At 40.7% G+C, this 24,018-nt stretch overlaps 1 protein-coding gene across 1 annotated transcript in view; it reads left to right on the top strand.

Moving 5' to 3' along the window:
* ACO2 (aconitase 2) overlaps nucleotides 1-24,018 on the top strand; it is a 52,209-nt gene that overhangs the window by 24,518 nt on the left and 3,673 nt on the right. Inside the window, exons 6-15 of the mRNA XM_089681976.1 lie at nucleotides 961-1,216; nucleotides 3,358-3,449; nucleotides 3,809-3,914; nucleotides 4,034-4,191; nucleotides 5,076-5,149; nucleotides 5,819-5,930; nucleotides 8,084-8,206; nucleotides 10,272-10,427; nucleotides 15,840-16,031; nucleotides 17,760-17,892. Coding sequence (XP_089538102.1) covers nucleotides 961-1,216; nucleotides 3,358-3,449; nucleotides 3,809-3,914; nucleotides 4,034-4,191; nucleotides 5,076-5,149; nucleotides 5,819-5,930; nucleotides 8,084-8,206; nucleotides 10,272-10,427; nucleotides 15,840-16,031; nucleotides 17,760-17,892 — 1,402 coding nt within the window. The remainder of the gene's footprint in view (nucleotides 1-960; nucleotides 1,217-3,357; nucleotides 3,450-3,808; nucleotides 3,915-4,033; nucleotides 4,192-5,075; nucleotides 5,150-5,818; nucleotides 5,931-8,083; nucleotides 8,207-10,271; nucleotides 10,428-15,839; nucleotides 16,032-17,759; nucleotides 17,893-24,018) is intronic.

Raw genomic sequence — 24,018 nt, 5'->3', positions numbered from 1 at the left:
CGTAATCTGGAGTGAATGGAGATCTGGAATGTTCTGCATCATGGCTGAGGCTAGAGTTGTGTATTGCAAGTCAAAACTATGCAGACCCGAGGCCTATACTGGAATGCTAACAATATGCAAAACTGACTCAAATATGTTTAGGCCTGATCTGCAGGAGAGGTACATTTGTGTGTGTTTTTGTGTGTTGGACGTGGTTTCTGCCATCCATGCAGATTTCTAAGATGGAAGTGGGTCATCTTTTATTCCAGTATCACTCAGGTGGAAATTGCTAATTAAAACACTTCCAGGTGTTGTGTGTTCAAGCACTAAAGTTGCATCTGCTTGGTCTTCCAAATACCATGTCCTGCATCCGAGTACTTGGCCTGACAGTGGTACAGAGCTGGGGCCAGGCTGGCCCATCAGGATGGAGGCATGATCTCTCTATTAAGTGGGTAGGTGTCACATGCCATAGAATTTGGTCTCATCCTTGCCTTGGCTTAGAGTGGGCAAAGTGATTACACTTTAGGGAGCCCTTGCAGATCTATGCTTGGGAATCATCCTAAATGAGAACTGCCAGGCCACCTTTTTATAACCAGCATCGCTACCAAAGAGTGTACTGGGTGAAAAATTATAAAAAAAAAAAGTGACTCCACAACAAAAAATAATCTTTACATCATAGCCTGATAGGAAAAACACTGAGGTGAAGGTGGGTGGGGCTTTTAATTTTTTTGTTTTCTGTGGAGAAGCAGTCTCTTGGTTGGTTGTCGTGTAGGAGAGCAAAACATTATAAAATATATAAAGTGCATAATTTCTAAAGCTGAAGCCACTGTCTGTAGAAATCAATGTTTAAAATAAATTCATAACGGAGTCAGTATGCTTTTTGGGTGCAACATTCAGAATGTTATAAATGAATTGTTGAAATTCTCTACTATACACACTCCAAATTCTTCAAAATCTTGCTACTTTTTTTTTCCCTTTTAGGTCATTGGTGTTAAATTAACTGGAAAGCTATCTGGCTGGTCTTCCCCAAAAGATGTAATTCTAAAAGTAGCCGGCATTCTCACAGTGAAAGGTGGCACAGGAGCCATTGTAGAGTACCATGGTCCAGGAGTGGACTCTATATCCTGTACTGGTATGGCCACCATCTGTAACATGGGAGCTGAGATTGGAGCCACAACATCTGTGTTCCCTTATAACCATCGGATGAAAACTTATTTAGAAAAAACAGGCCGCTCAGGTTTGTATGTTTTAACACTGTTTGAAAAGCTCAATTATTTGCATGTTACTAACCACTCGTTCACGTTAGTGCAGGCTGCTGTGCCTGCGTTTCATGCAAGGACGCATTCCAAAACGCATCCACACGGGGGGCTGCTCAACAGATAAGGCGTACAGGTGTCAGTGATAGCTGCCCACTACAGTTTGTGTGTGTGGGTTTTTTTTTTTTTTTAGTGCGAGAGGGAGGCTGTAAATGCTGGGGTCACATTAGCTGAGTGATGGAGAAAAACTGGGGGGAAAAGAGCAACATTGGAATACTGACCAGTGTGTTTTTTTGCTTTGGAAGAATAAATCCGCTCTAACATTGGGTATCCTACATGTGTTGATGCTGCGTTTTTATATAAAACCATTAAAATATTTTTTTACACTTTAGAATGGGGTGCTTTGAGACTGTCCATAATTTTCAAGGGTGTCTTGGGACTGTCCATAAATGTATAGAGGGTGCCTTGCCTAAAGAGAAAAAATTTCATCATACAAAACTAGAGCAGCTTCTGTAGCTGTGACTGTTTGTTTAGAGGTTCTAAAGCCAAAAGGTTTATTATTATTATTATTATTATTAATAAAAAAAAAAAAAAAAAAAATATATATATATAATTTTACCTTTTAATAGGTATACAGATTTTGGCTTTCAGTGCACATTATTTACATGGTTTATCATGATACCATACTGCCTGAGAAAAGGCCCATTACGTTTGCATTTTCATGGATGTGCAATGACACATTCCCTGACTCATCTGCGCTTACGTGTATATTGCTTATACCAGACTGAGAAACTCACATCTTGTGACTGCTTCTAGTTTTTGTGTATTAATTTAACAGTCATGGTAGTGGTTTTCAGCCATGCTTTACAGAAGACTGTCAAAGAATAGAAGCTTGATGCTGAACTGCCTGCATAAGTTTATAAAGCTATACCAATTAAAAAAAAAAAAAAAAAAAAAATACATACCTTAACCACTTGCTCGCCAGAGGATTTACTCTCGGCGCTGCATTACTTTAACTGACAATTGCACGGTCATGCAACGCTGCACCCAAATTAAATTTTGTTTTCCTTTTTTTTCTCACGAATAGTTTTTTTTTCGGTGGTATTTGATTGCCTCTGCAGTTTGGGTTTTTTTTTTTTTTTTTTTTTGCGCTATAAAAAACCCAACAATTTTGAGAACAATATTTTTGACTTTTTTCCATTAAACATGTCCAGGAAGGAAAAATTAAAAACACATTTTAGTCATAAATTTAGGTTAATGTATTCTGCTACATATCTTTGTTTAAAAAAAAAAAAAAAAAAAAAATCCCAATACGTGTAAATTGGGTTTACGTGAAAGTTAGTATCCACAAATGGCGGTATAGATATTGGAATTTTTTATTTTCCTTTTTTTTTTTTATATACTAATAATGGTGACAATCAGTGACTTTTTTTAGAGGGACTGCGGCAGGCATTCTGACACTCTGGGGGAACTAATTGTCACTGACATCCCCAGTGACACCAGTACAGTGATCAGTGCTAATAAAAAGCACTGACACTGTACTAATGACACTGAGCAGAAAGGGGTTAACATCTGTGGCAATCAAAGGGTTAACTGCGTGTGCAGTTTACTGTGTAAGCACATTGCTTTGTATTACTCTGCTATGCAGAGCAATATATTCACGGTGATTGCCGGCTGGGACCCGGTGATCAACATGGTGGCGGATGTGCGGCTCACGTACGCACCCCCTTAATCTGGACATGCAAAATCACATGTGTTTTTATATACACGTGATTTTGCGCAACCCCTGCCGCCCTGTAGCAGTATTTCTGCTACGGGGCGGTGGGAAAGCGGTTAGTTATGACTTGCCATCTGCCCCTTTTTATCACCTTACATTGGGAGAAAGCGAAGCAGCCTTGTCATGTTAAGGAACAGGAATAGAGCAGAGTGGAAAAGATGAGCTCATAAGTCTGCTGCTTCATCTTTGGCTGTTCAGCCATCAGCTGAGGAAGGACAAAATCAGATGGCATTACCAACTGGTCTGGTCTCTAGGTTGATTATTCTCCTGAGATTTACAAATTCTTTCCAGGAAGGACAAATTTTGATCTAAATCTGAAATGTTGATTCATTTTCTGTGTTTCAGGAATTGCATCTTTGGCAGAGGAGTTCAGGAGTAACTTGGTACCAGATGAAGGGTGTGAATATGATCAGCTGATTGAACTTAACCTGGATGAGGTAAATACAGATGGATGAACCTGTAGAACTCGTAACAAGCTTCCACTTTGTTTTTCAGGTTTTTTTTGTTTTCTTCCGATGACAAGTGAACCTTAGCTTGGATCTGGCTGAATCTGCAGGCGCATCCCTGAGTGTACATCCATGTGGGACCAGTGCACTGATCAGTCTGCGCTCTGATCTGTGACTGTCCTGCACAGATGTACACTCGATGCGCTTGGTGATCTGTGTGGCTGTTTGCCTGTTGATATGTTTGGGATGGCTGCACAGAACACCTGTGCAGGTAAAGATGGCCCTTTATACGAGCGTACGGAACAGTATGTACATGTGAATGACACCTAATTATTCCTTGCTTCCAACAGCTGAAGCCACACATCAATGGACCTTTCACCCCTGATCTGGCAACACCTGTATCTCAGGTGGGAGCTGTTGCAGAGCAGAAGGGATGGCCTTTGGATATCAGAGTTGGTTAGTTTGCAAGGAAACTGGTTTAAACTTTTTTTTTTTTTTTTTTTTTTTTTTTTTTTTCTTGGAGGGGGGGCTTATTTGTAATGCAAAATAGTATTAACTTGCTTCTTGAATTTCAGGTCTTATTGGCAGCTGTACAAATTCCAGTTATGAAGATATGGGTCGGGCAGCAGCTGTAGCAAAGCAGGCTCTTGCGCATGGTCTGAAGTGCAAATCCAAGTTTACAATCACTCCAGGTTCTGAGCAAATCAGAGCCACCATCGAAAGAGACGGTTATGTAAGTGCTGGTTGTCTGACATTCTAGTAGTGCAGATTTTGAATTTGTACAGATGACTTTTGACACTTGTTACATATAAGTAATTAATGGCAAGTTTGAAAACCCAAATAGTATGGGAAAACAAAATCCAAAGCCAGTGCAGTTCATGTACAGTCAAGTTCATAGGAAATTTAGAAATTCCAGGTTTAATTTCACTTTAAGTAGTTTGGTTATGTGCCAGAACAGTCTGGCTGCTGTATCGGACTGTAAAGGTTTTGGCTACATACAGTAAGTGGTGCTGTGTTTTGGCAATAGTAAGAGGGACTTCTCCTTTTACTGCCATATATAAAGATTCAGTCTTGGCATATCTCTGCAATTCTGGAGAAGCCTTGTATTTTTTCAGTGAATAAGTCTTCCTCTGGCCAGGGTGGAGAGGCAGGCGGTTTATCACAATCTCCACATCCGCCAATCCTACAATTGTGCCAAACATACTATTTGTGCATCTTTACTGAATAATCCTTATGGGTCCCCGAAAAAAGCATGTTTATGCCATACTGTAATTCAGAAATGGGAATGGCTTTGATTTGCTGTTTGTGACAGTAGCTGACCAAGTTTATATTGTTGGGAACCACTTGTATATGTAAATGAAGCCTGAAAGCCTTAAATCAACATTTTAGCCTGCAACTTTTAGTATGGTGGTGTTATTTGAAACCTATCCAAACTGCTATAAACAGGAGTACTTTACTGAGCAGCAGCAATGTAATAATGCTGTGGGAAGTGGGGTCCTATACCATGTAAATTTTACATGCTGTAATGCCCAGCATGTCCATGTTAATTGATCTACTACTTTTCAGTTTGATTTTGAGCAGAAAAAAAATACTGCATTTTCCTTTCCTTTTGACCAGGCTGATGTCCTCCGTAATGTTGGTGGTGTAGTACTTGCAAATGCTTGTGGACCCTGTATTGGTCAATGGGACAGGTATGTTGGATTTTAAATGAATAGGAAAAACAAAATGCCATGTATACTGCTGTTATCTGGTTATCCCAAAACCTAAAAGGACATCTCTTACCAGGTCAAATAATGAGTGGAAGCCATTAAAATAAAGCCTGAGATCAAAAATCACAATAAAATCAGACTTTCGCTCAAATTCATACACTTGAATGTAATTGCTAAACAGCCTGTCCACTTCCTTTAAATATATATTTTGACAATATAATTAATATTTGTAACCTTTTTGGGCACATGATGGGTGAAGCTTGTAACGTTTTTTTTTTCTTTGTGTTAATGAGCAGAAATTTAAGAAAATAAAAAAAATGTATAGCAGCATATGTTGGGAATTAACATATCTTTTTTGAGAGGTGTTAGTTTTTACGTTTCCATTACATGAAGGGATAAGAAGTGGAGGAGGTTGAGCCAAAGTCCATTTTTATTGTGGTTGATTTTCCTTTTTGGTTTTTTTTGTTTTTTTTTATTTTTTGTTTTATCTGGTTATCCATATAAAAATCCCTGAATATTCGCAAAAGAGTGGCATCTTTAAAATTTAGACTCTGATTTGGATTTAAAGCTTTTTGATATTAGTTTACATCATAGTGTAATCAGTACACACATGCAGAGGTACAACTGACTTTATGCATGTGTTCTGTATAGACAAGACATTAAAAAGGGAGAGAAAAACACGATTGTGACTTCATACAACAGAAACTTCACTGGAAGGAATGATGCCAACCCTGAGACTCATGCCTTTGTTACATCTCCAGAGGTATGTTACTTTGCGTTTGTTTAGAATTTCACTATTAAATTTAAGATACGGTAGTTGCCATATCTGCTTTAGCCAAAGTAAATGGACTTCTGTTATGGATTGACTGTTGTGACTGAGAAATTGTGTGTGTGTGTGTATGTATGTATATATATGTGTGTGTGTGTGTGTGTATGTATGTATATATGTGTGTGTGTGTGTGTGTGTGTGTGTGTGTGTATGTGTGTGTATATATGTGTGTGTGTGTGTGTGTGTGTGTGTGTGTGTGTGTATATATGTATGTATGTATGTATGTATGTATATGTGTGTGTGTGTGTGTGTATGTATATATATATATATATATATATATATATATATATATATATTCTCCCTACCTAACTTGCTTGAAACATTACCTCCCAGTTTTTTTAAATATGAAATAACTTAAAGTATATACATACACTGTTCTGTCTAACATTATGACAAACTACATAATATTGATTAGGCTTGGCACCATGACCAGTCTGTTGCTGCACAGCCCCATACACAGAAAACTGTGATTCACTGTGTGTTCTGACACCCTTCAATTGGAACCAGCATAAACTTTTTCAGCAATTTGAACTACAGTAGCTCTTCTATTGGATTGGACTACACAGGCCATCCATCACTCCCCACATGCATCAGAGAGTCTTAGCTGCCCATGACTGTCTTGCCAGTTCAGTTTTCCTCCTTTTGGACCACTTTTGGTAGGTCCTGACCCCTGCAGACCAAGAAGATTCCACAAGAGCTGCAGTTTTGATGATGCTCTGACCCAGTCATCTAGCTGCTACAATTTTGGCCCTCATCAGAGTTGCTCAAATATTACATTACATTATTAACACTTGCCCATGCAACTTTTTTTTTTTTTTTTTTTTTTTTTCCCTGCTTTCAACACAATCAGATGTCATTGTAACAAGATAATCCATATTATTCACTACCTGTCAGTGGTCATAATGTTATGGCCGATTTGGTGTGTGTGACATTGATTTAGATGTGTTTGTGTGAGGTATAGATAGTGTATATGGCTGTGAGATGGATCGAGCTATTCTACAAATCTATCTTTGTGTGTGAGAAATATAAAATAGTCTATTCATCTATCTTCCAGTACCACCATCAGGTGTTCCTCTTTTAAGATGAAGACAGTCCCTAGTTCTGTTCATTCTAGGCCTGTTAAGCCATCTGCTTTTGCCCAATCCTTAGACTGCCTCTAGACATGCCAAACGTTTGGCTTTTTGTGCACCCCAATGGACAGAGGATTTTTGTACTCACCATAAAATCCTTTTCTGGGAGTCAATTCAGGGGCATGAAGCCCAGCCCCTTTTGTGTTTTGAGTATGCTCTTGGTATTGCTTGTTGTGGGAGGGGTTATCCTGGACTGGCCTACATAAAAAAAAATGTTCTAATCCTGCAAGTGGTGGGATACCCCAAAAGAGCGTGCAAAAATCCCATTTTCCTGCATATGCACTGTGTAGCCTCAATACCATTTTGGTTGTTTTCAATGTTTTCACTATCCTTCCTGCGCCACAATTTAATGCTGAAACAATCTTGTTGGTGTTACTGATGAGGGACACACAGACCCTGGGCCTGTCCATGCCCTTTGAGAAGGGGAATAATGCACATTGCTAGCAGTGGTATCTAAGCAAGAGGTGAAATGTTATCCCTGATTTGGTAAAAAAAAAAAAAACCAAGGCTTGATTTCTTTGCTTGCTACTGTCGGACAACAGTTAGAACACACTTGCAGGAGGAGGGAACAGTGGTGAGCTTCTCCATTGTTCTGCTTCTTTGTCCCAATGCAGACTGAGGCAGTTTGCTGTCTTATGTGTATTTAAGTTCAATAGAGTGATGGTACTGACCTGGTTATGCTTTCTGGCTGAGATACATGGGTCACAAGACTGGCTGAGCACTATTAAAAATGTGTTGGCAAGTAAAAAGGTGCATTTGGGTGTTTTTGCTAGAGCTCCGCTTTTAACAGGTTAATTAACTGTCAAAAAGCCTGTCAAAGCCAAAAGGAGGTGCCACGCTGTATATCCACATATTCTTCTATTGCGTGAAAGCTACTTATGCCAGTTTGTTCATCTTTATTCCTTTTTAACTAGATGTAGCATTTATTGTACATAACTCACTTTTTTGTATTTGCAGATAGTCACAGCTTTGTCAATTGCTGGAACCTTAAAATTTGACCCAGAAAAAGACTTTCTTACTGGTGCTGATGGAAAGAAGTTTAAGCTGGAGCCACCAGATGCAGATGAGCTGCCAAAATCTGTGAGTGTTAATTTCTTAGGGCTTATTAATACCAGATGTTTGCACCTTGCTGGATTTCCTACAGTGTCCGTTAACTCAACGGTGAAGTGGTGGTGTGTGCTGGAAAAAGTGCTGCTTGCAACACCAATATGGCGAATATAAACTGTACTGAAATGTTACTCCTGACCGCCTAATAAAATTCTGTGAAAGAGACCGTGCTCTGCATAGAGTTCAGCACTGCCTCCCAGCGTTCAGTGGGGCTTGCTGATGTGACCTTACCCTAAATGGTTTGATATGCTAAAGCTTCACTTTATATTTGCAGTCATCCTTGTTTTTAATCACCCAGCTTTGGGTTTTAAATGCCAACTGTGCCCAATTATCCTGTTCTTAAAGCCCAGAAGAGTTTTTACTACCAAAACTGCGCCATGCAAAGTACTATAAAATGACTTACAAGTAGGTGGCTTTAAAAGTATTTGCCATTTAGGAGATATTGCCTGATGTTTCTGTGATGTCACTGTGGGAGAGAACTGTATGTAAACAATAGTTATTTTGGACTCTACACTATTGTGTGTGTTCACATTTTTGTGGCACAATTTGTTGTACATTTATATTGGGTCATTTGTACACTTATTTTTTTGTTACACTTCCCTTATTACCCGCACATTGGGCATTACGTCCTTATGTGTTATTTGATGGTTATATTTCATTTATGCTTGGATTTGTTCACACTATATAAATAAGAGTAGCGCAGCACCTCTGCTTGTTTTTTCACCATTTTTCAGTTGGGTGCTTATATTTCTACATGTATGTTGATATATTTATGATCACGGATCTGTTGACTCATTTTGTTTTCATTTCCACTGATCCATTTATTATTTTGTTTTTGTTTTGTTAGTGTTATGTAGTTTATATACACCTTATATAGGATTAGCGCAGCATCACCCTTGTCCCGTTGTTTTCCACTATTTGGTATTATATTTGGGTGCTAGCAGCCATTCCTGGTTCTGGGGTTCAGGGTTGTTTTCTTTGTGGTATAGTGGCAGCGCAGGAGGCTCTTTTTGTGTTAAAAAATATTGTGGGATTTTTTTTTTTTTTTTTTTTTTCCCCTCTCAAAATTCTTTTTTTTTTTTTTTTTTTTTTTTTTTATCAAATACCACCGAAAGCTCTATTCATGGGGAGGAAAAAAGGATGTAAATTTTGCCGGTCGACTGTGCATTTTCTCAGTTAAAATAATGCAGCGCCATAATGCAAAAAATGGCCTGGTGGTGGGGGGGGGGGGGTTGGAGGAGATGTGTTATTAGCTTTGTCCAAAAAATAACTATCTCACAGCACAGGATGTGCTGTCAAAAGACCTTTCCTGAAACAAAATACTGCTTTTTATTTGTTTTTACTGCAGCTGACATAATCCTTACATCAGAGGCAACACTGACATGTAAACAAACTCTAGAGCAACCAGGTGATTTATCGTTTTACACCTTTTTACAATGCTGGGAACCCGCTGACCCTCCTCCCCCATCCCCTCATATGTCTTGGGCTTACCTTTCCTCTGACTGTGTGGTGACTGTCCCAGGCACTCGGTCTGTGTTCAGTCATGTTAAAGTGATTGTAAAGAATTTCCTTTTCTGGGTTCCCCTGCTGGTGTTCTTCTCTTCCTCCTCTTCTGTGTCTGCATAGAAAGCAAGCGCTTTCTATGGGAGCAGATGTGTGGGTTCTCTACCAAGTCAGGCTGTGTGCATCCAAAGACACACAGCACTGCTTTGCCCCTGCTCTCTGCTCACAGGATTTGATTTGACAGCGGGATCCATTGGCTCATTCTGCTATCTCAGTAAAGCCAGGGAGAGTGGAGAGAGGAGGGAGCCGCTGCAGATGGGCACAGAGTATTTAAAAGGGCAATACAGCTATTGGGACACTTTTTTTTTTTTTTTAACCATCATACAGGGAATGCATGAAGGTAAAAATGTCATGGCTTTGGAACCACTTTAAACAGAGTGCAGAGGTGACGTTGGGGCTCCTTCAAAAGAACCTGTCATGCTTTGTGTGCTTTTAGTAAACTGCATTTTTTATACGGATAACTTTTCTTCCTCAGAACTTCGACCCTGGTCAGGACACTTACCAGTACCCACCAAAGGATGGGAGTTCTGAACGAGTTGATGTGAGTCCCACCAGCCAGCGCCTGCAGCTTTTGGAGCCTTTTGACAAGTGGAATGGAAAGGACTTAGAAAATATGCAGATCCTCATAAAGGTGAAAAAAAACTAGTTGTGTTGTCCTGGTTTTTTTTTTTTTCCTGTTTCTCATCAAATGTGTATGAAGTTGATTTTTAAAGCAAAAGTTCACCTTTTAGGAACATGTTACACCTGCTTTTAGGGTGGAACCTATTCCTAATCCTGCAGCCGCCCCGTGCTGCCCCCTCTCCCTATAACAGAAGTACGGGTAGACGTTCCCCATACTAGCTGTCACTTTTCAAAAACGGGGCTCTGCCCACACGGTCACGTTGTTCATTCACAGTCCTCTGTGAATTAATGGACTACAAGTCCTAACCGCCTTAGTGACAGTCAACTTGTAGTCCTCAGTGAATTACCATGGTGGTAGTTCACTGATTCTTCCTGTCACAAATATTGGCTTTCTCGTATGGGATTGTAAGGGACCGCCTGGCGGTACCACTAGCACTCCACTGATCGGTCGTTCCCAGCGTACGGAGTCTAAGCCCCAGAGTACTTGTTCACCAGAGCCCCTGATGGTGGGGATGGACTTGGAGTACCCCGGGACCAGGTCGTGACTACTGGGGACACCCGTCAGTGGTAGGGGTATTCGCCAGGGGCTCCCACGGGAGAGAGCCAGGTATGAGGAGGTCTGGAGACCCCGTTGAGAGGGATGGATGGATGGATGGCTGAGCAAGTGCAAGGTCAGACAAGCCTGGTCGGTAACTATGGGGACGGTGCGGTACAGAGCAGCGGGAAAAGAATAGTCGGGTCACGCCAGGTCAGCAACAGCAGGTCAGATCCAATAGCGGGCATTCAGGGGAGAGGTCAGGCAAGCAAGGGTCAAGAACAGGAGAAAGCAGCAAAGTCAGGGCACAATCCGGGTCAGTAACTTATAAAATAAACTTATATATAAAATCTATATATAAAATCGAGCGCAGTGTATAGGTGTAAGTACGGTAGCTGCTTGCACAAAAAGGCACCTCGGGAACCTCCAAAGTAATTGATAAAGAATGAGAGTGCAGCGCCAACCCAAATAGCGATTAAACATATGATAGACCACATATGATAGTGGATCAGTAAAATGTCAGTGTAAGTTCATCAGATGTGCTGAAAATGCATACAGTCTCCAATATGTAAAGAACCAAAAGTAGTGACTTTCAGAAATGATAATAGCCAAATAATGCACTAACCAGATAGCGCATATTAAAGCGCATGGAGCATTTAAGACCTGCCCCTGGTGCTCAGCCACTGTATCCAGGAGATGTCATCTATAGGGCGACCACTAGATGTCATCCGTTCCAGGAGGAGCTGTGTCATGGATCCAGGGATGTCACTTGCAGATGTGTCCTTTGCTAAGCACAGCCCCAGGACCTTCAGAATTACAGGCTCCCCAGAAATAAAGAGCCCGTGGAAAAAGGCCTCAAATAGTGTGATATCGTTTATTAAAGTAGGTAAATAATCAGAAAAGAACTTACTAACAACGGTTCAGCTGCTCATAAACGGCCAGACCAGAGGTACATGTACACAGGATATAAATAGCTTGGCACTTCCCTAACGCGTATCGTGTGAGTACACATCATCAGAGGGACTGTGCCAGTGGTAAAAGGAGTGTTTTTATACATAAAAAAGCGCCAAAATACACCGCAATGCGGCGCCGCCGTTATTGCCGGTTCGCGCATGCGCAGTAGCGGTCGCGCATGCGCACTAGCGTTCGCGGCGGCCATTTTTAAGAAGCCAAAACACATTATGGACATACAAGTGTTGGTTCAGCAGTAATCTTAGTGGGAACAAGATACTGCATTCCTAAATCAACACGGGGCAAGTGGATTAGCTGAAATTACACATGGAACATACTTAATGCCCCATTGTAACAAGAACAGCGTGGTGAAACAATATTAAAAAATATATTAAACTAGAAAATACTAAGGTGCATCGACTTTTTACAGCGATTATAGCACTCCAATAGGAATGTACAGATAAAGGCAAAATACATCAAATGCGTCAAACATATAAATTAAAACCACTCTGGTTAAAAAGTAATATCATTAAAAATATTACATTTTAAAACCAATGTACTAAGATTAAGTAACTTACTTTAACAGGTTCACAGGATACAAAGAGACCAGAAGGCACTGAATGACAGCTCAGGGCCGTTTAAATATCCCGCCCTGTGCTGTCATTGGTGCCAGGCGCGTGCCCGCGGTCTCTACTGCGCATGCGCGAACTTGGTTGCCGTGGTCGGCCAGGTCCCGGCGCCCGCGTCCCTGCACAGGGCGGTGCACTGCGCCGAGCCCAGCGGCGCGGCGATCCCCGACAGGGATGTAAGGGCAAGCTGATACAATGACCGGTCTGCAGGGAACCCGCATGACATCAGCAATCTGCTGATCACTGGTGCAATGCTTTAGAAGCTCCTAACACAAAAAAATATTAAATGCACATTTTTTTTTTTTTTTCCGATTTTAAGAAAATAAAAAAAATTTGCATTTTATTTTTTTGTGGAAAGGTGAACTCCTTCAACTGCAAATGACCCTCTGCCTTAGGCCTGTCTTTATGCTCTCAACTTCTTTCTGCCCAGTTACAGGGACACTCAGGAAAACAGGAAGGGGGTATAGTTGGTTTAAACATTTAGTCACTAAATTCTCATATCTTTTAACCAGTTTGTGTTTTTCTTAGTAATGGGAAAAAAAAAAAAAGTATTGAATTTTTCAGAAAACAAGGAAATAATGTTGACTACTATAGTTCAAAAACAGATCCGTTTATAGCAAATGAGCAAGGCTTCATGTTAAAACATGGAAAGGGTATGTAAGCACAAGGTTAGTGGGGATAGTTTATAAAACTATAATACATTTTATATAAATCTCTATCTGGATATAGATACAGCAGGTAACAAGTATTGATCACACCACCATTTTTCTAGGTAAATAGATTTCTAAAGGTGGTATTGACATGATATTTTCACCACATGTCAGTAACAACTCATGCAATCCATACATACAAAGAAACCAAGTTCAAAAATTAAGATGTGTAATAAAATGGAATGACACAAGGAAAAAGTATTGAACACGCTAACTGAAATTTATTTAATATTTCATACAAAATCCTTTGGTAACGACAGCTTCAAGACACCCTCCTGTAAGGAGAAACTAATCTCATGCTTTGCTCATGTATGATTTTGGCCTATTCTTCCACACAGTCTTCAAATCTTGAAGGTTCCGTGTGCTTATTATGTGAACTCTGATCTTTAGTTCTTTCCATAGATTTTCTATTGGATTCAAGTTTAGGTGATTGGCTGGGCCATTCTAGCTTTATTTTCTTTCTTTTAAACCAATTGAGAGTTTCCTTGGCTTTGTGTTTGGGATCATTGTCTTGCTGAAATGTCCACCCTCGTTTCATCTTCATCGTCCTGGTAGATGGCAGCAAATTTTTATCGAATGTTTTGGTAAATTTTTTTCCCTTCATCTTTCTTTCAATTATCTGACGTTTTCCAGTACCATATGCTGAAAAACAGCCTCACGCCATGATGTTCCCACCTCCAAACTTCACTGTTGGTATGGTGTGTTTTGGGGTGATGTGCAGTGCCATTTGACCTCCAAACATGGTGTGTATTGTGGCATTCAAAGAGTTCAGTTTTGGTCTCCTGACCAGTCTATATACTCCCAGTATTTAACAGGTTTGTCTAAATGTTGGGCTGCAAACTTTAATCTAGCTTCAACATACTTTTTCTTCAGCAATGGAGTCTTGCATGGTGAGCGTGCATACAGGCCATGGCGGTTGAGTGCATTACTTTTTTTTCTTTGAAACACTTATACCTGCTAATTCCAGGTCTTTCTGAAGCTCTCCACAAGTGGTCCTTGGCCCTTGGACGGCTCTTCTGTTAATTCTTTTCACTCCTCTGTCAGAAATCTTGCGAGGAGAACCTGGTCGTGGCGGGTTTATGGTGAAATGATGTTCTATCCATTTCTGGATTATGGCCCAAACAGTGCTTACTGGAACATTTAGAAGTTTAGAAATCCTTCTGTAACCAATGCCATCAGTGTGTTCTGCGACAATAAGGTTGCGAAGGTCTTGAGAGAACTCTGTGCGGTTACCCATCATGAGATGTTTGTGACACCTTCGTAAATGAGACACTTTTTTTTTTTTTTTTTTTTTTATAAGCCATCAGTTCAGACTGAACTAGTTGATATTAATTTGCACTGCCAAGGGGCAGGATTGCTTTCTAATTACTGATAAATTTCAGCCTGTCTCTTGGCTTTCCATGCATTTTTTTGAACCTCCCTTTTCTTCATGTGTTCAAATCCTTTTTCCCCCCCCCCCCCCCCCCCCCCCCGTGTCATTCCATTTTATTACACATAACTTCATTCTGGATCTTTGTTTTCTTTGTTTGGATTGCATGGATTGTTACATATGAAAATTTTCATGTCAATAGCACGTTTAGAAATATATTTACCTAGAAAAATGGTGACATGTTCAATGCTTATTTTACCAGCTGTATATGGATATAGTGGCAGAAGATAGGTGAGCCCATGAGGAGTCTTCCATCTGTCAGTCAAGCTATGACCATCTCTAAGACTGAGCAAGGGATTTGGAAGATATTTAACAAGCAATGTCAATTGATCAAAATAATGTGAGCAACAGAAAGGGGGGTGAAAAAAAGGGGAGATGATGAAAAAAAACTATCAAACAATTTGCCTCTGCCAAGGGACCACACTGGATATACCTCTCCCTCTTTATCATTTTGTTTTAATGTCATAATTCATTTTCTATCTTTTTTTTTTTTTTTTTTTTTTTTTTTCTACAGCTTTTGTTAAATACCTATCGTCATTCTGGCATTTTGCAACATGCACATGCAGTGAAGACTAGAAGTTGCTGTGGCAATGCTCATTGCAAAGGCATATTTTGCCATTTGGGAAGCCTGTCTTGAGCAATGATTGTAGCAGTCACTGCAGTGCATGTATATAGTAAGTAAGCTAGAAGAGATCTGCTGTCATGAGACGCAAAAAAGTTGGAAATGCTATTTTCTAAAAGGGAAAAACACAACTTTGACACACGCTGGTTTAGCAAACTGTCATCCAGGTAGAGTTAATATCCACTTTGTGTGGGTAGCAATTTACACATGCTGGGTTCTTTATGAAAAGCTTCAACAGATAAGTAAAAGTATAGTTAAAAGCTTTTGTTGGATAAACTTCTATGGATCACAGGAGTGCAGTTTGTTCTGCACTCCTGTGACCTGTTCTTAAGGGTCAGGTTTTTTTCAGGCTTCTGATCAGGATGCACCCAGAAGCCTGGAATGGCAGCACACTCAGCCTCTCAGCTGCGCTCCTGGCAGACTTAGCCAGCCACTCCCTCCCCTCCCCAGCTCTGCTCTCCAGTGAGCTCTAGGGGGGCAGAACAGATTGCTGGTGACTGACAATCACATGACGGATTCTGTTGTATATTTATTTATTTTTTATAGGTGAAGGGCAAGTGCACAACAGATCATATTTCAGCTGCTGGGCCATGGCTGAAATTTAGGGGTCACCTGGACAACATTTCGAACAACCTGCTGATTGGTGCTATCAACATTGAAAACAACAAGGCAAACTGTGTAAAGAATTGTGCTACCCAAGAGTATGGACCTATCCCTGACACTGCTCGTTATTATAAGGTAACATTCTTTGTGCCTAGTTAGTGTTTATGCATTTTTGGAATACTGTGGGCATAAGCAGAATATTATGACCAGGAAAACTGCAAAGCTGAAGGTTGTCGGGTTTTGTTTTTTTGTTGTTGTTTTTTTCCATGATCAATCCTACATAAAGAACTAGAAATGTCCTGTATTATAGTAGGGCAGTGTCACAGGAACACGTTGGTACTCTGTTTCCGTGTGTTAGCTGTTGCGTTTTGTAAAAGATGCTGCAGTATTACTACTGTGCCTTGTCATTTTTGAGATGTGTTGACAAATCTACACCATATAGAACACAGCCATTTCAATGTATGTGGCTTTCTTTCAGGAAATTCCACTTAATCCAATATCAATTTGTTAAAAGAAAATTTGATTTCTGAAGTACTTTTAAGCGACCGTCGCAGAGAAGACTGTTCGCAATATTGAACATACCAACATGATTTACCAGTGTATGGCCAGCTTTAGAATGTTAGATTTTTGCTGTGGGTGGCTTTTGGAGATATCATGCATCTTGTCCCAGTGAGCACTAAGATGATAGAGGTCATCAAAAACCGCAGTAAACCTCTGTTATGTTTCTGTCATTGGAGTTTAATCTGTTAAAGTGAGGAAGGCACACAATTTTTGATCCTGTATGTCCCTGTTAATCTCGAACATATATTGTCTGAATTTCTTAACCTCTTTTATGATACTTGGAGCGTGGACGATGAACATAAAAATAATTACATGTTGTATACGTTTCCATATGTAAACCTTGTTTTACTGTATTTTTCACTCCATAAGACGCACCTAGATTTTAGAGGAGGAAAACCAGAAAAAAATATTCTGGACCAATGGACTGCGGACACAGTACAGGGGATGACCAGAGACTGTGGAACTTTGGGGAGCGGGTACCTGAACTTTGACAGATACCCGCTCCCACTTCCCGAAGTTGTCCTTCCCCCTTCATCCTAGTAATCTTCTGGGACACATGACAGTTTTTTCAGACTACGGGGCCATTCACAAAGCGCAGCGCTTCTCACGCATGCGCAGTGGGCACCCGGCTGTGAAGCCACAAGCTGTCACATCCGGGTGCCCGTGCTGGCGCCGGGGAGAGAAGACTGAACACCGTTGGACTGAGGAACGGGTAGGACCGCTGGAGGTTTGCAGAGAAGAGCCGAGCGGCTGGCCTGGTACTCTAACATGGGGGGAAATAGTGGGCTGGCCACTCCATATTCACTCCATAAGACGCACAGGCCTTAGTGTGTGTCTTTTATGGAGCGAAAAATACGGTAATTAATTTGTAAATGGAACCCACACATCTCACTACATGATTAAAAATTGCACAAAAACAATAAAAATGTTAAAGGTTCTGAGCATTACAAACTTTTGAAAACAAATGTTAGTTTTACCATGACATCTGTAGCCGCTGTATTGATGAGAGAATTTGTACCATATACACTTGAAGAAAATTGTAATCTTATCTAAAAGTTTGGTCATGGGTAACAATATTCCTGCATAATTAAAAATTAACTAGATAAAAACAATATAAAACTATGCTACCATTTTGAAGAATTTAGTGGACTTAAATTTTGTATTTTTACTTGTATAAGGAGCGTTTTGTGTGAGATTTTTACATACAGTATATGTTTGGGTGCAGAATAGCTTGTCAGCTGATGTGTACTCTAGTGCTCCAAAGGATGACTCACTCTGGTTTCTTCTCTCCATTTATTGTAGGCAAATGGAATAAAATGGGTGGTAGTTGGAGATGAGAACTATGGAGAGGGCTCTAGCAGAGAGCATGCTGCCCTTGAACCACGACACTTAGGTGGCAGAGCCATCATTACAAAGAGCTTTGCAAGAATTCATGGTGAGTTTTTAGCTTGAATTTATCCCTGGTTCTAGGAAGTTGTCAAAATATCTCAATGGGATTATAGTGGAAAAGAACAAATGTAAAATTTATTTTTTTTTTTGTTTTCTACACTTTGCTTGTGGTACATACCTTGCTAGTTCAGGCCCTGCCTCAACCTGTTGTCCATACTTTGGGTCTTAACTCGGGTTCTGACACCAGAATTACCATACTATGCTCTTGTGACATTTTCATTGTGAGATACTTGGATGCCCTCCTGTTGAACAAACAGTCAGCACAGGCTGTGTTGAATAACGTGGCTTTGACTCTCCAAATGCATCCTGAATCTTCAGAAATCAACAAACAAACTTTTTTTTTTTTTTTTCTTTTTAAGTTCTGACTATAGATCCTGTGGGAGATGGTCTGGCCTAACTAATTTCAGATTTGAGCTCTCCAGTCTGGGAGTCGTCTGACCCTCTGCTTTGAATTAGTCTTGAACCTGGTGGAAATCCACCTTTTTAGTCTAGGTTCACACTTAATGTTAAATGGACTGTAGTGCATTTCTGCAAAATGGAAAACACTTATTTCCTATGGGACACATTCACATATCCACGTTTTCAACCAGTGCGTTTTTTGGAAAGGGTCGGACTTTTTTAAATGCAAAAAAAGTTGCATTTTTTGGTTCTATGGACTTCAGTGGAGACGCTGCAGAAAAGAATGTAGTTCGTTTTTAATACATTTTGCATTCTTAATCTGCCTAGCAAAAGGGAAAAAAAGTATCACTCGTGCAAAAACTCACTGCAGAAAGCACGGCAGAAACTGATCAAACGCAAACTGCATAGGTGTGAACCTAGCCTTAGGCAAGATTTCGAATTACTTTTTATTTTTGGTCGAATTCCACAACCAAATGTTGTATAGGTTGGGAGTGAGACAATTTTCATTGGAGTACCTGGATGGGTTTGACACTGGCGCTGAGGACCAGGTTATTTGGCCTGGTGGTTCAGAAATCCTAGTTCTGGTATTAGAAATCCTTCCCATTTTCTGGAGGAGTCTCAGGACTGGTGCCAACCTGATGGGCTGGGGAGGAGTCCCGAGCATGTTTTTGTTGCAGTCCTAATATTTTTTTTTTTTTGTCTTGAAGTATCCCATCTCTCAAACATTCTTGAACTCTGGTGCAATTTGGCTGTCTCTGCAGCACTGGACTGTCCCACTGGAAGGTCAGGTCATGTAATAGAGATTCAATCAGATGCCGTGGCAGTGACGTACACCAACCTTCACGGAAGTACCAGAAGCACCGCTACAGTAGTTTGGATGCTGTAGAACTAGGCAGAACGTGGTTTCCTCTACTTCAACGGTGCATGTCCTAGGCATGGGTAATTGGCAATTAGACTTCTCAGTCGACAGCACCTAGAACTGGGGAAGTAGTTTCTTTACCCAGAGGTGTTCAGGACATGTCGCAGATAGAGAATGCTGGATGTGGTCCCCAGGCCTCTAGGTGTGATTACAAGTTTGTAGTTTTGACTCCAGGCAAAATCCTGGACCCTTAGTAGGCTCAGCGCCATGCAAAGGCAAGACAGGGATTCCCTATATATTGACACTGATTGCTGGATTTTAATCACAATCTGCAGTGCATAGCACACTGTGCAGTGTGTTTTTTGTTTTTTTTTTTTTTTCTTTTTACAAATGAACAAAGTACAAACAAAGGTAATTGGGGTATTCAATGATGGGTATAAAATGCAGGCTATAGACAAATATCCTATTGCTTAGTCAAGAAAAGCAACAAAATTCGAATGAAGTCCCATCATTGTTACAATACAACAAAAATTTTCTTAACTGGTAAAGATGGCAAAGATGGCATATAGCACAAAATTAAGTAGAAAAATGTTTCTCACTTCTATCCCTTCCCTTCTCATAAGGTGCCCCCTAAGGGGTGATGGTTAAATAAGCTACAGGGGGTCCAAGTAGACCAACTTTTATCAAATTTACGGGGACAACCTCTAGCAATATAAGCCAATTTGTGCTGTAGCAAGGATTCATTAACCAATATAATCCCCCCCCCCCCCCCCCCAAGTGGCCAAGTAATCCTTTTAGGATTACATATATTAGGCAAAGCTAATTTGCCCCCCATAAATTTTAGTGATAGGAGACCAGAAGGATGCAGCCTCAGGAGAGGCCCATACAATATGAGAAATTCCCATCAGCAGAGAACCTATGACACTGAGCAGGTGTCAGCCTCCCCATAGTATATAACCGTAGTGGAGTGTAATAAATCCAATGAAAGAATTTCAACTGACCTTATCCCATGCAGCAATAACACTGGCTACTTGGGACCCCACCACCTCTGGGCCATGAGTCATCCTGTAGTGTTGGGAGATCAGATTGCTACTGCTCTTCAAGTTTGTCTATCTTGGGAGTTTGGAGGGGTAATGGTAGCTGATATGTAGATACCAGCTTAGAGTGTTCTTTCACCAACAAAGCAGCCTCTAGTGCGGACATTTGCAGAGCCACCTCCCGGAGGCCAAATTGGGCCGCAACTGCGTGACTGAGTTGAAGTTAGAAATAAAAATAGGTAGCGACCAAGATGCTGCTACTCTTCTGGAGGTTGCATTAATGGGCTCGTACAAGGGGCTACAAAATTTTGCTTTTCAGAGGTTGCCATGTTTCTGCCCCTATTACAGGCTCCATGGACGTCACCTTGGGAGTGTGGGATAAGGTTAATCATCTTCTTCAACCATATGGGACTGTATACTCCCCTGCCTCCCCGCTATGATTTAATCCCCCTCTGACGCATTTTAACACTATTCCTGATCCTGCAGTTTGGGCTACTAAGGGGATTAGGCAGTTGAGGGATATACTGAAGAATGATAAACTTCTTTCCTTTGACAAACTTAAACTCAGGTTTCACCTTTCCAACTGGAATTTTTTTTAGATATCTTCAACTCCATCATGCTTTCGTAGCGCAGTTTGGGGGTAAGACTCTAGTTGCCAGATCCTCAGAGCTGGAGCAGTTGCTTGGCTCTGATACTCTTAAGAAAACCTTCAGTGGTATATAAAGAGCTTTTTGTTACCAGACCTGTCTTTAGAGAAATGTCGGGCGCAATGGATCGCTGTGGTCCCAGATTTACAGGGAGATGACTGGGATGACATGTGGGACTGTCCCTTCCACAACTTGGTGTGGGCCAGGGATAGACTCATCCAATATAAACTGGTCCATAGGATATACTACACGCCTGCTAGGCTGGCACGTATATATGCCTCCGCTTCGGCGGATTGCTGGCGTTGTACGTCTTTCTCAGCGGACTTTGATCATATTTTTTTGGTCCAGTCCAAAGATTCAAGATTTTTGGAGTGGGGTGGCTCGGTCTCTGGTTGACAACATTGCAATTTCCGCAGACTAGATCTATGTGCCTTCTTGAATTGGTGGAGGAGTTGGTGCCTAGGTGCTCACAGTGAACACTCCTCTGTGACTACTATGTTGGTTCTTGGTATCTGCGTGAAATTAGCTCAGATACATTGTTTATAGTCACCTTGCATGTGGTTCTCCGGGTATGTTCGATGTGAAAATAATATTTGGTATGGTTGAGGCACCTGCACTGCATGTTTAACTGAAGGCATTGCACTATTGTAAGGAAGGGGGTGGGGGGTGGGATTTTTGTAATTTTGTTTTGATGGCTGTGCCAGTTTGTTAAAATAAAATTAATAAAAAAATGGATAGCGGGTATAGTAATCACTTCCCGTCCGCCCTATAGCAGATATACTGCTACAGGGTGGCACGGGTGCGCAAAATTGTGTTTATCCATTTCCGGGTAGGGGGTGCGCGGCGCTCCCTACCCGTGCCGCCATTTGTAGCCGCGGCTGTCAATCACTGGGTCCCGGCCAGTGATTGCAGTGTATCTCCGACGGGGGGGGGGAGACTGTTGGTAAACAACAGTTCTCCTCCCTGTCATCTCGTGTACACTGCTTTGTATGGCTGTGCACAGTACAGCCATGCCAAGCAGTGAAGCACTAACACACAGCCCCTAGTAAAACTGCACACAGTTAACCCTTTGATCGCCCCACATGTTAACCCCTTTCTGCCCAGTGCCTTTAGTACAATGTCAGTGCGTTTTTATTGGCACTGATCCACTGTATTGGTGTCACTGGGGATGTTGGTGACAGTTCCCCCCAGTGTCAGAATGCCTGCCGCAGTCCCGCTATAAGTCGCTGAGATATATATATATATATATATATATATATATATATATATATCTATATCTCCATTTGTAAACGCTATAACTTTTGCGTAAACCAATTAATTTTTGCACGTAGCAGAATACATTTAGGCCTAAATTATGTTTTGTATTTTTTATAGTGCAAAATGTAAAAACCGAACATGTGATCAAACACCACCGAAAGAAAGCTCATTTTGTGGGGGGACATAAATTTAATTTGGGCGCACCGTTGCATAACTGCTTAATTGTCAGTTAAACTAACGCAGTGCTGTAATGCAAAAAATGGCCTGGTCAGGAAGGGGGGTAAATTCTCAGGAGGGTCAGTGGTTATCTTGGAATAAAGTTTAGGACACCGCTTTCTTCCCTCTGTGCCTTGATCAGGGTTGTGTTTGTTTGTTTTTTTTTTTTTTTTTAGCACTCAAAAAAAATTGAGTCTCTCAAAGTGGGCTAGGTTGAATAGGTGCTCTTTGAAGGCAGTTTACTTTGCCAGTCCATCTGTAGGTAGCCTGCATAAAACCCATGGTCTAGGAGCAAGTCTTTACTGTACGGAATGTCAAAATACTAATAAAGATGTGAATTTATGACCAATTCCTCAATCTGAAGAAGTATTCCTAAGCAGTACATGGTTCCTTAAAGTGGAACTGCTCACTGGCACTAATGATTTGTCATCCTAAAATCTTCATAATTATGGAAAAAAAAAGTTTCGCTACGCTGTCTGTGCTATCTATTTGCCTCTTTATGTTGAGGCTGGTGCAGACATCTGCTTTACCAATTAGAGAGGTTTAATGTCACTTTAGTTTGGGCCAAGATGATTGGCTTTCTGTTTAACAGCCACTGCATGTGCTGTAATGAACTGTAGTAGAATTAGCGAAAAGTGGTGCTGCTTTTCAGAAGCCGTACAGGTGACTTCCTGACTGCTTCTGGAGTTGGACTGAGTGCTTTTCTGCCATTCAGGAAAGCCTTGTTTTTTTTCAACAAATACAAGGCTTTCTCTGATTGGCCGATGTGACATGCCTCACAACTATTTTCATTTAACAGTCCAACCTTCTGGCTTTAAGAAACACGTAAAAAAAAAAATAAAACTGTAGTCCGTTGTAACTGTTTTTTTTTGTAGATCAAGAAGAGGGAAAAATATGGAATCACTCGATTCTGAGGAAAATATTATGGAATCACCATGTACTTTGTGGTTCTAAAACTAACATCTGCATCAGATTAAATCTGCTAATTAGTCTGCAGTTGAGTGCTTGCACACCTTGAACTGTTGCACCAAGCTGATTGACATGAATCATGGCTCCGACATGAGAGATGTCTGTTGAAAAAAAAAAAAAGGAGAGAATTATAAAACTTCTTCAAGAAGGTAAATCATCACAGAATATTGCAAAAGATCTTGGTCCAGATTTTAGACCCAAATCAAATGGGAAGGTGTAAAAGGGAAGAGTATTGGTGACCAAGGAAGACACCAAAGCATCAAGATAGGAAACGTAAAGCAATATGCTTTGAAAACAGTAAATGCACAACAAACCAAATGAGGAACTAATGGGCAGAAACTGGAAATGACAGTCGTTAAAGCTTCCATAAATGCACAAGTTTATATTGAGATTTTGGACATTTTTTTTTTCTTCCATCAATTGAAAGGATGTTTGGTATCCATCAATTGAAAGGATGATAATGCATCTTGCCATAGGGCAAAAGCCGTGAAAACTTTCCCTTTTAAAAGACCTATAATGTCAATGGTATGGATTGCAAATAGTCTGGACCGCAATCCATTTGAAAGTCTATGGTGGAAATTAAAATGGTCTGACAAAGCTCCAACCTCCAAAGCTGATCTGGCAACTGCAGTAAGAGAAAATTGGAGCCGGACTGATGAAGAATACGGTTTGTCAGCAGTTAAATTCAAGCTGTTATAAAAGACAGAGGTGGTGCAACAAACTACTAG

This window comes from Staurois parvus, unplaced genomic scaffold, assembly GCF_062004578.1.
Source record: "Staurois parvus isolate SC_StPar_1 unplaced genomic scaffold, SC_StPar_1.0 ptg000282l, whole genome shotgun sequence".
NCBI classification, from domain to species: Eukaryota; Metazoa; Chordata; class Amphibia; order Anura; family Ranidae; genus Staurois; species Staurois parvus.
This window is presented reverse-complemented; position numbering and strand designations above follow the sequence as displayed.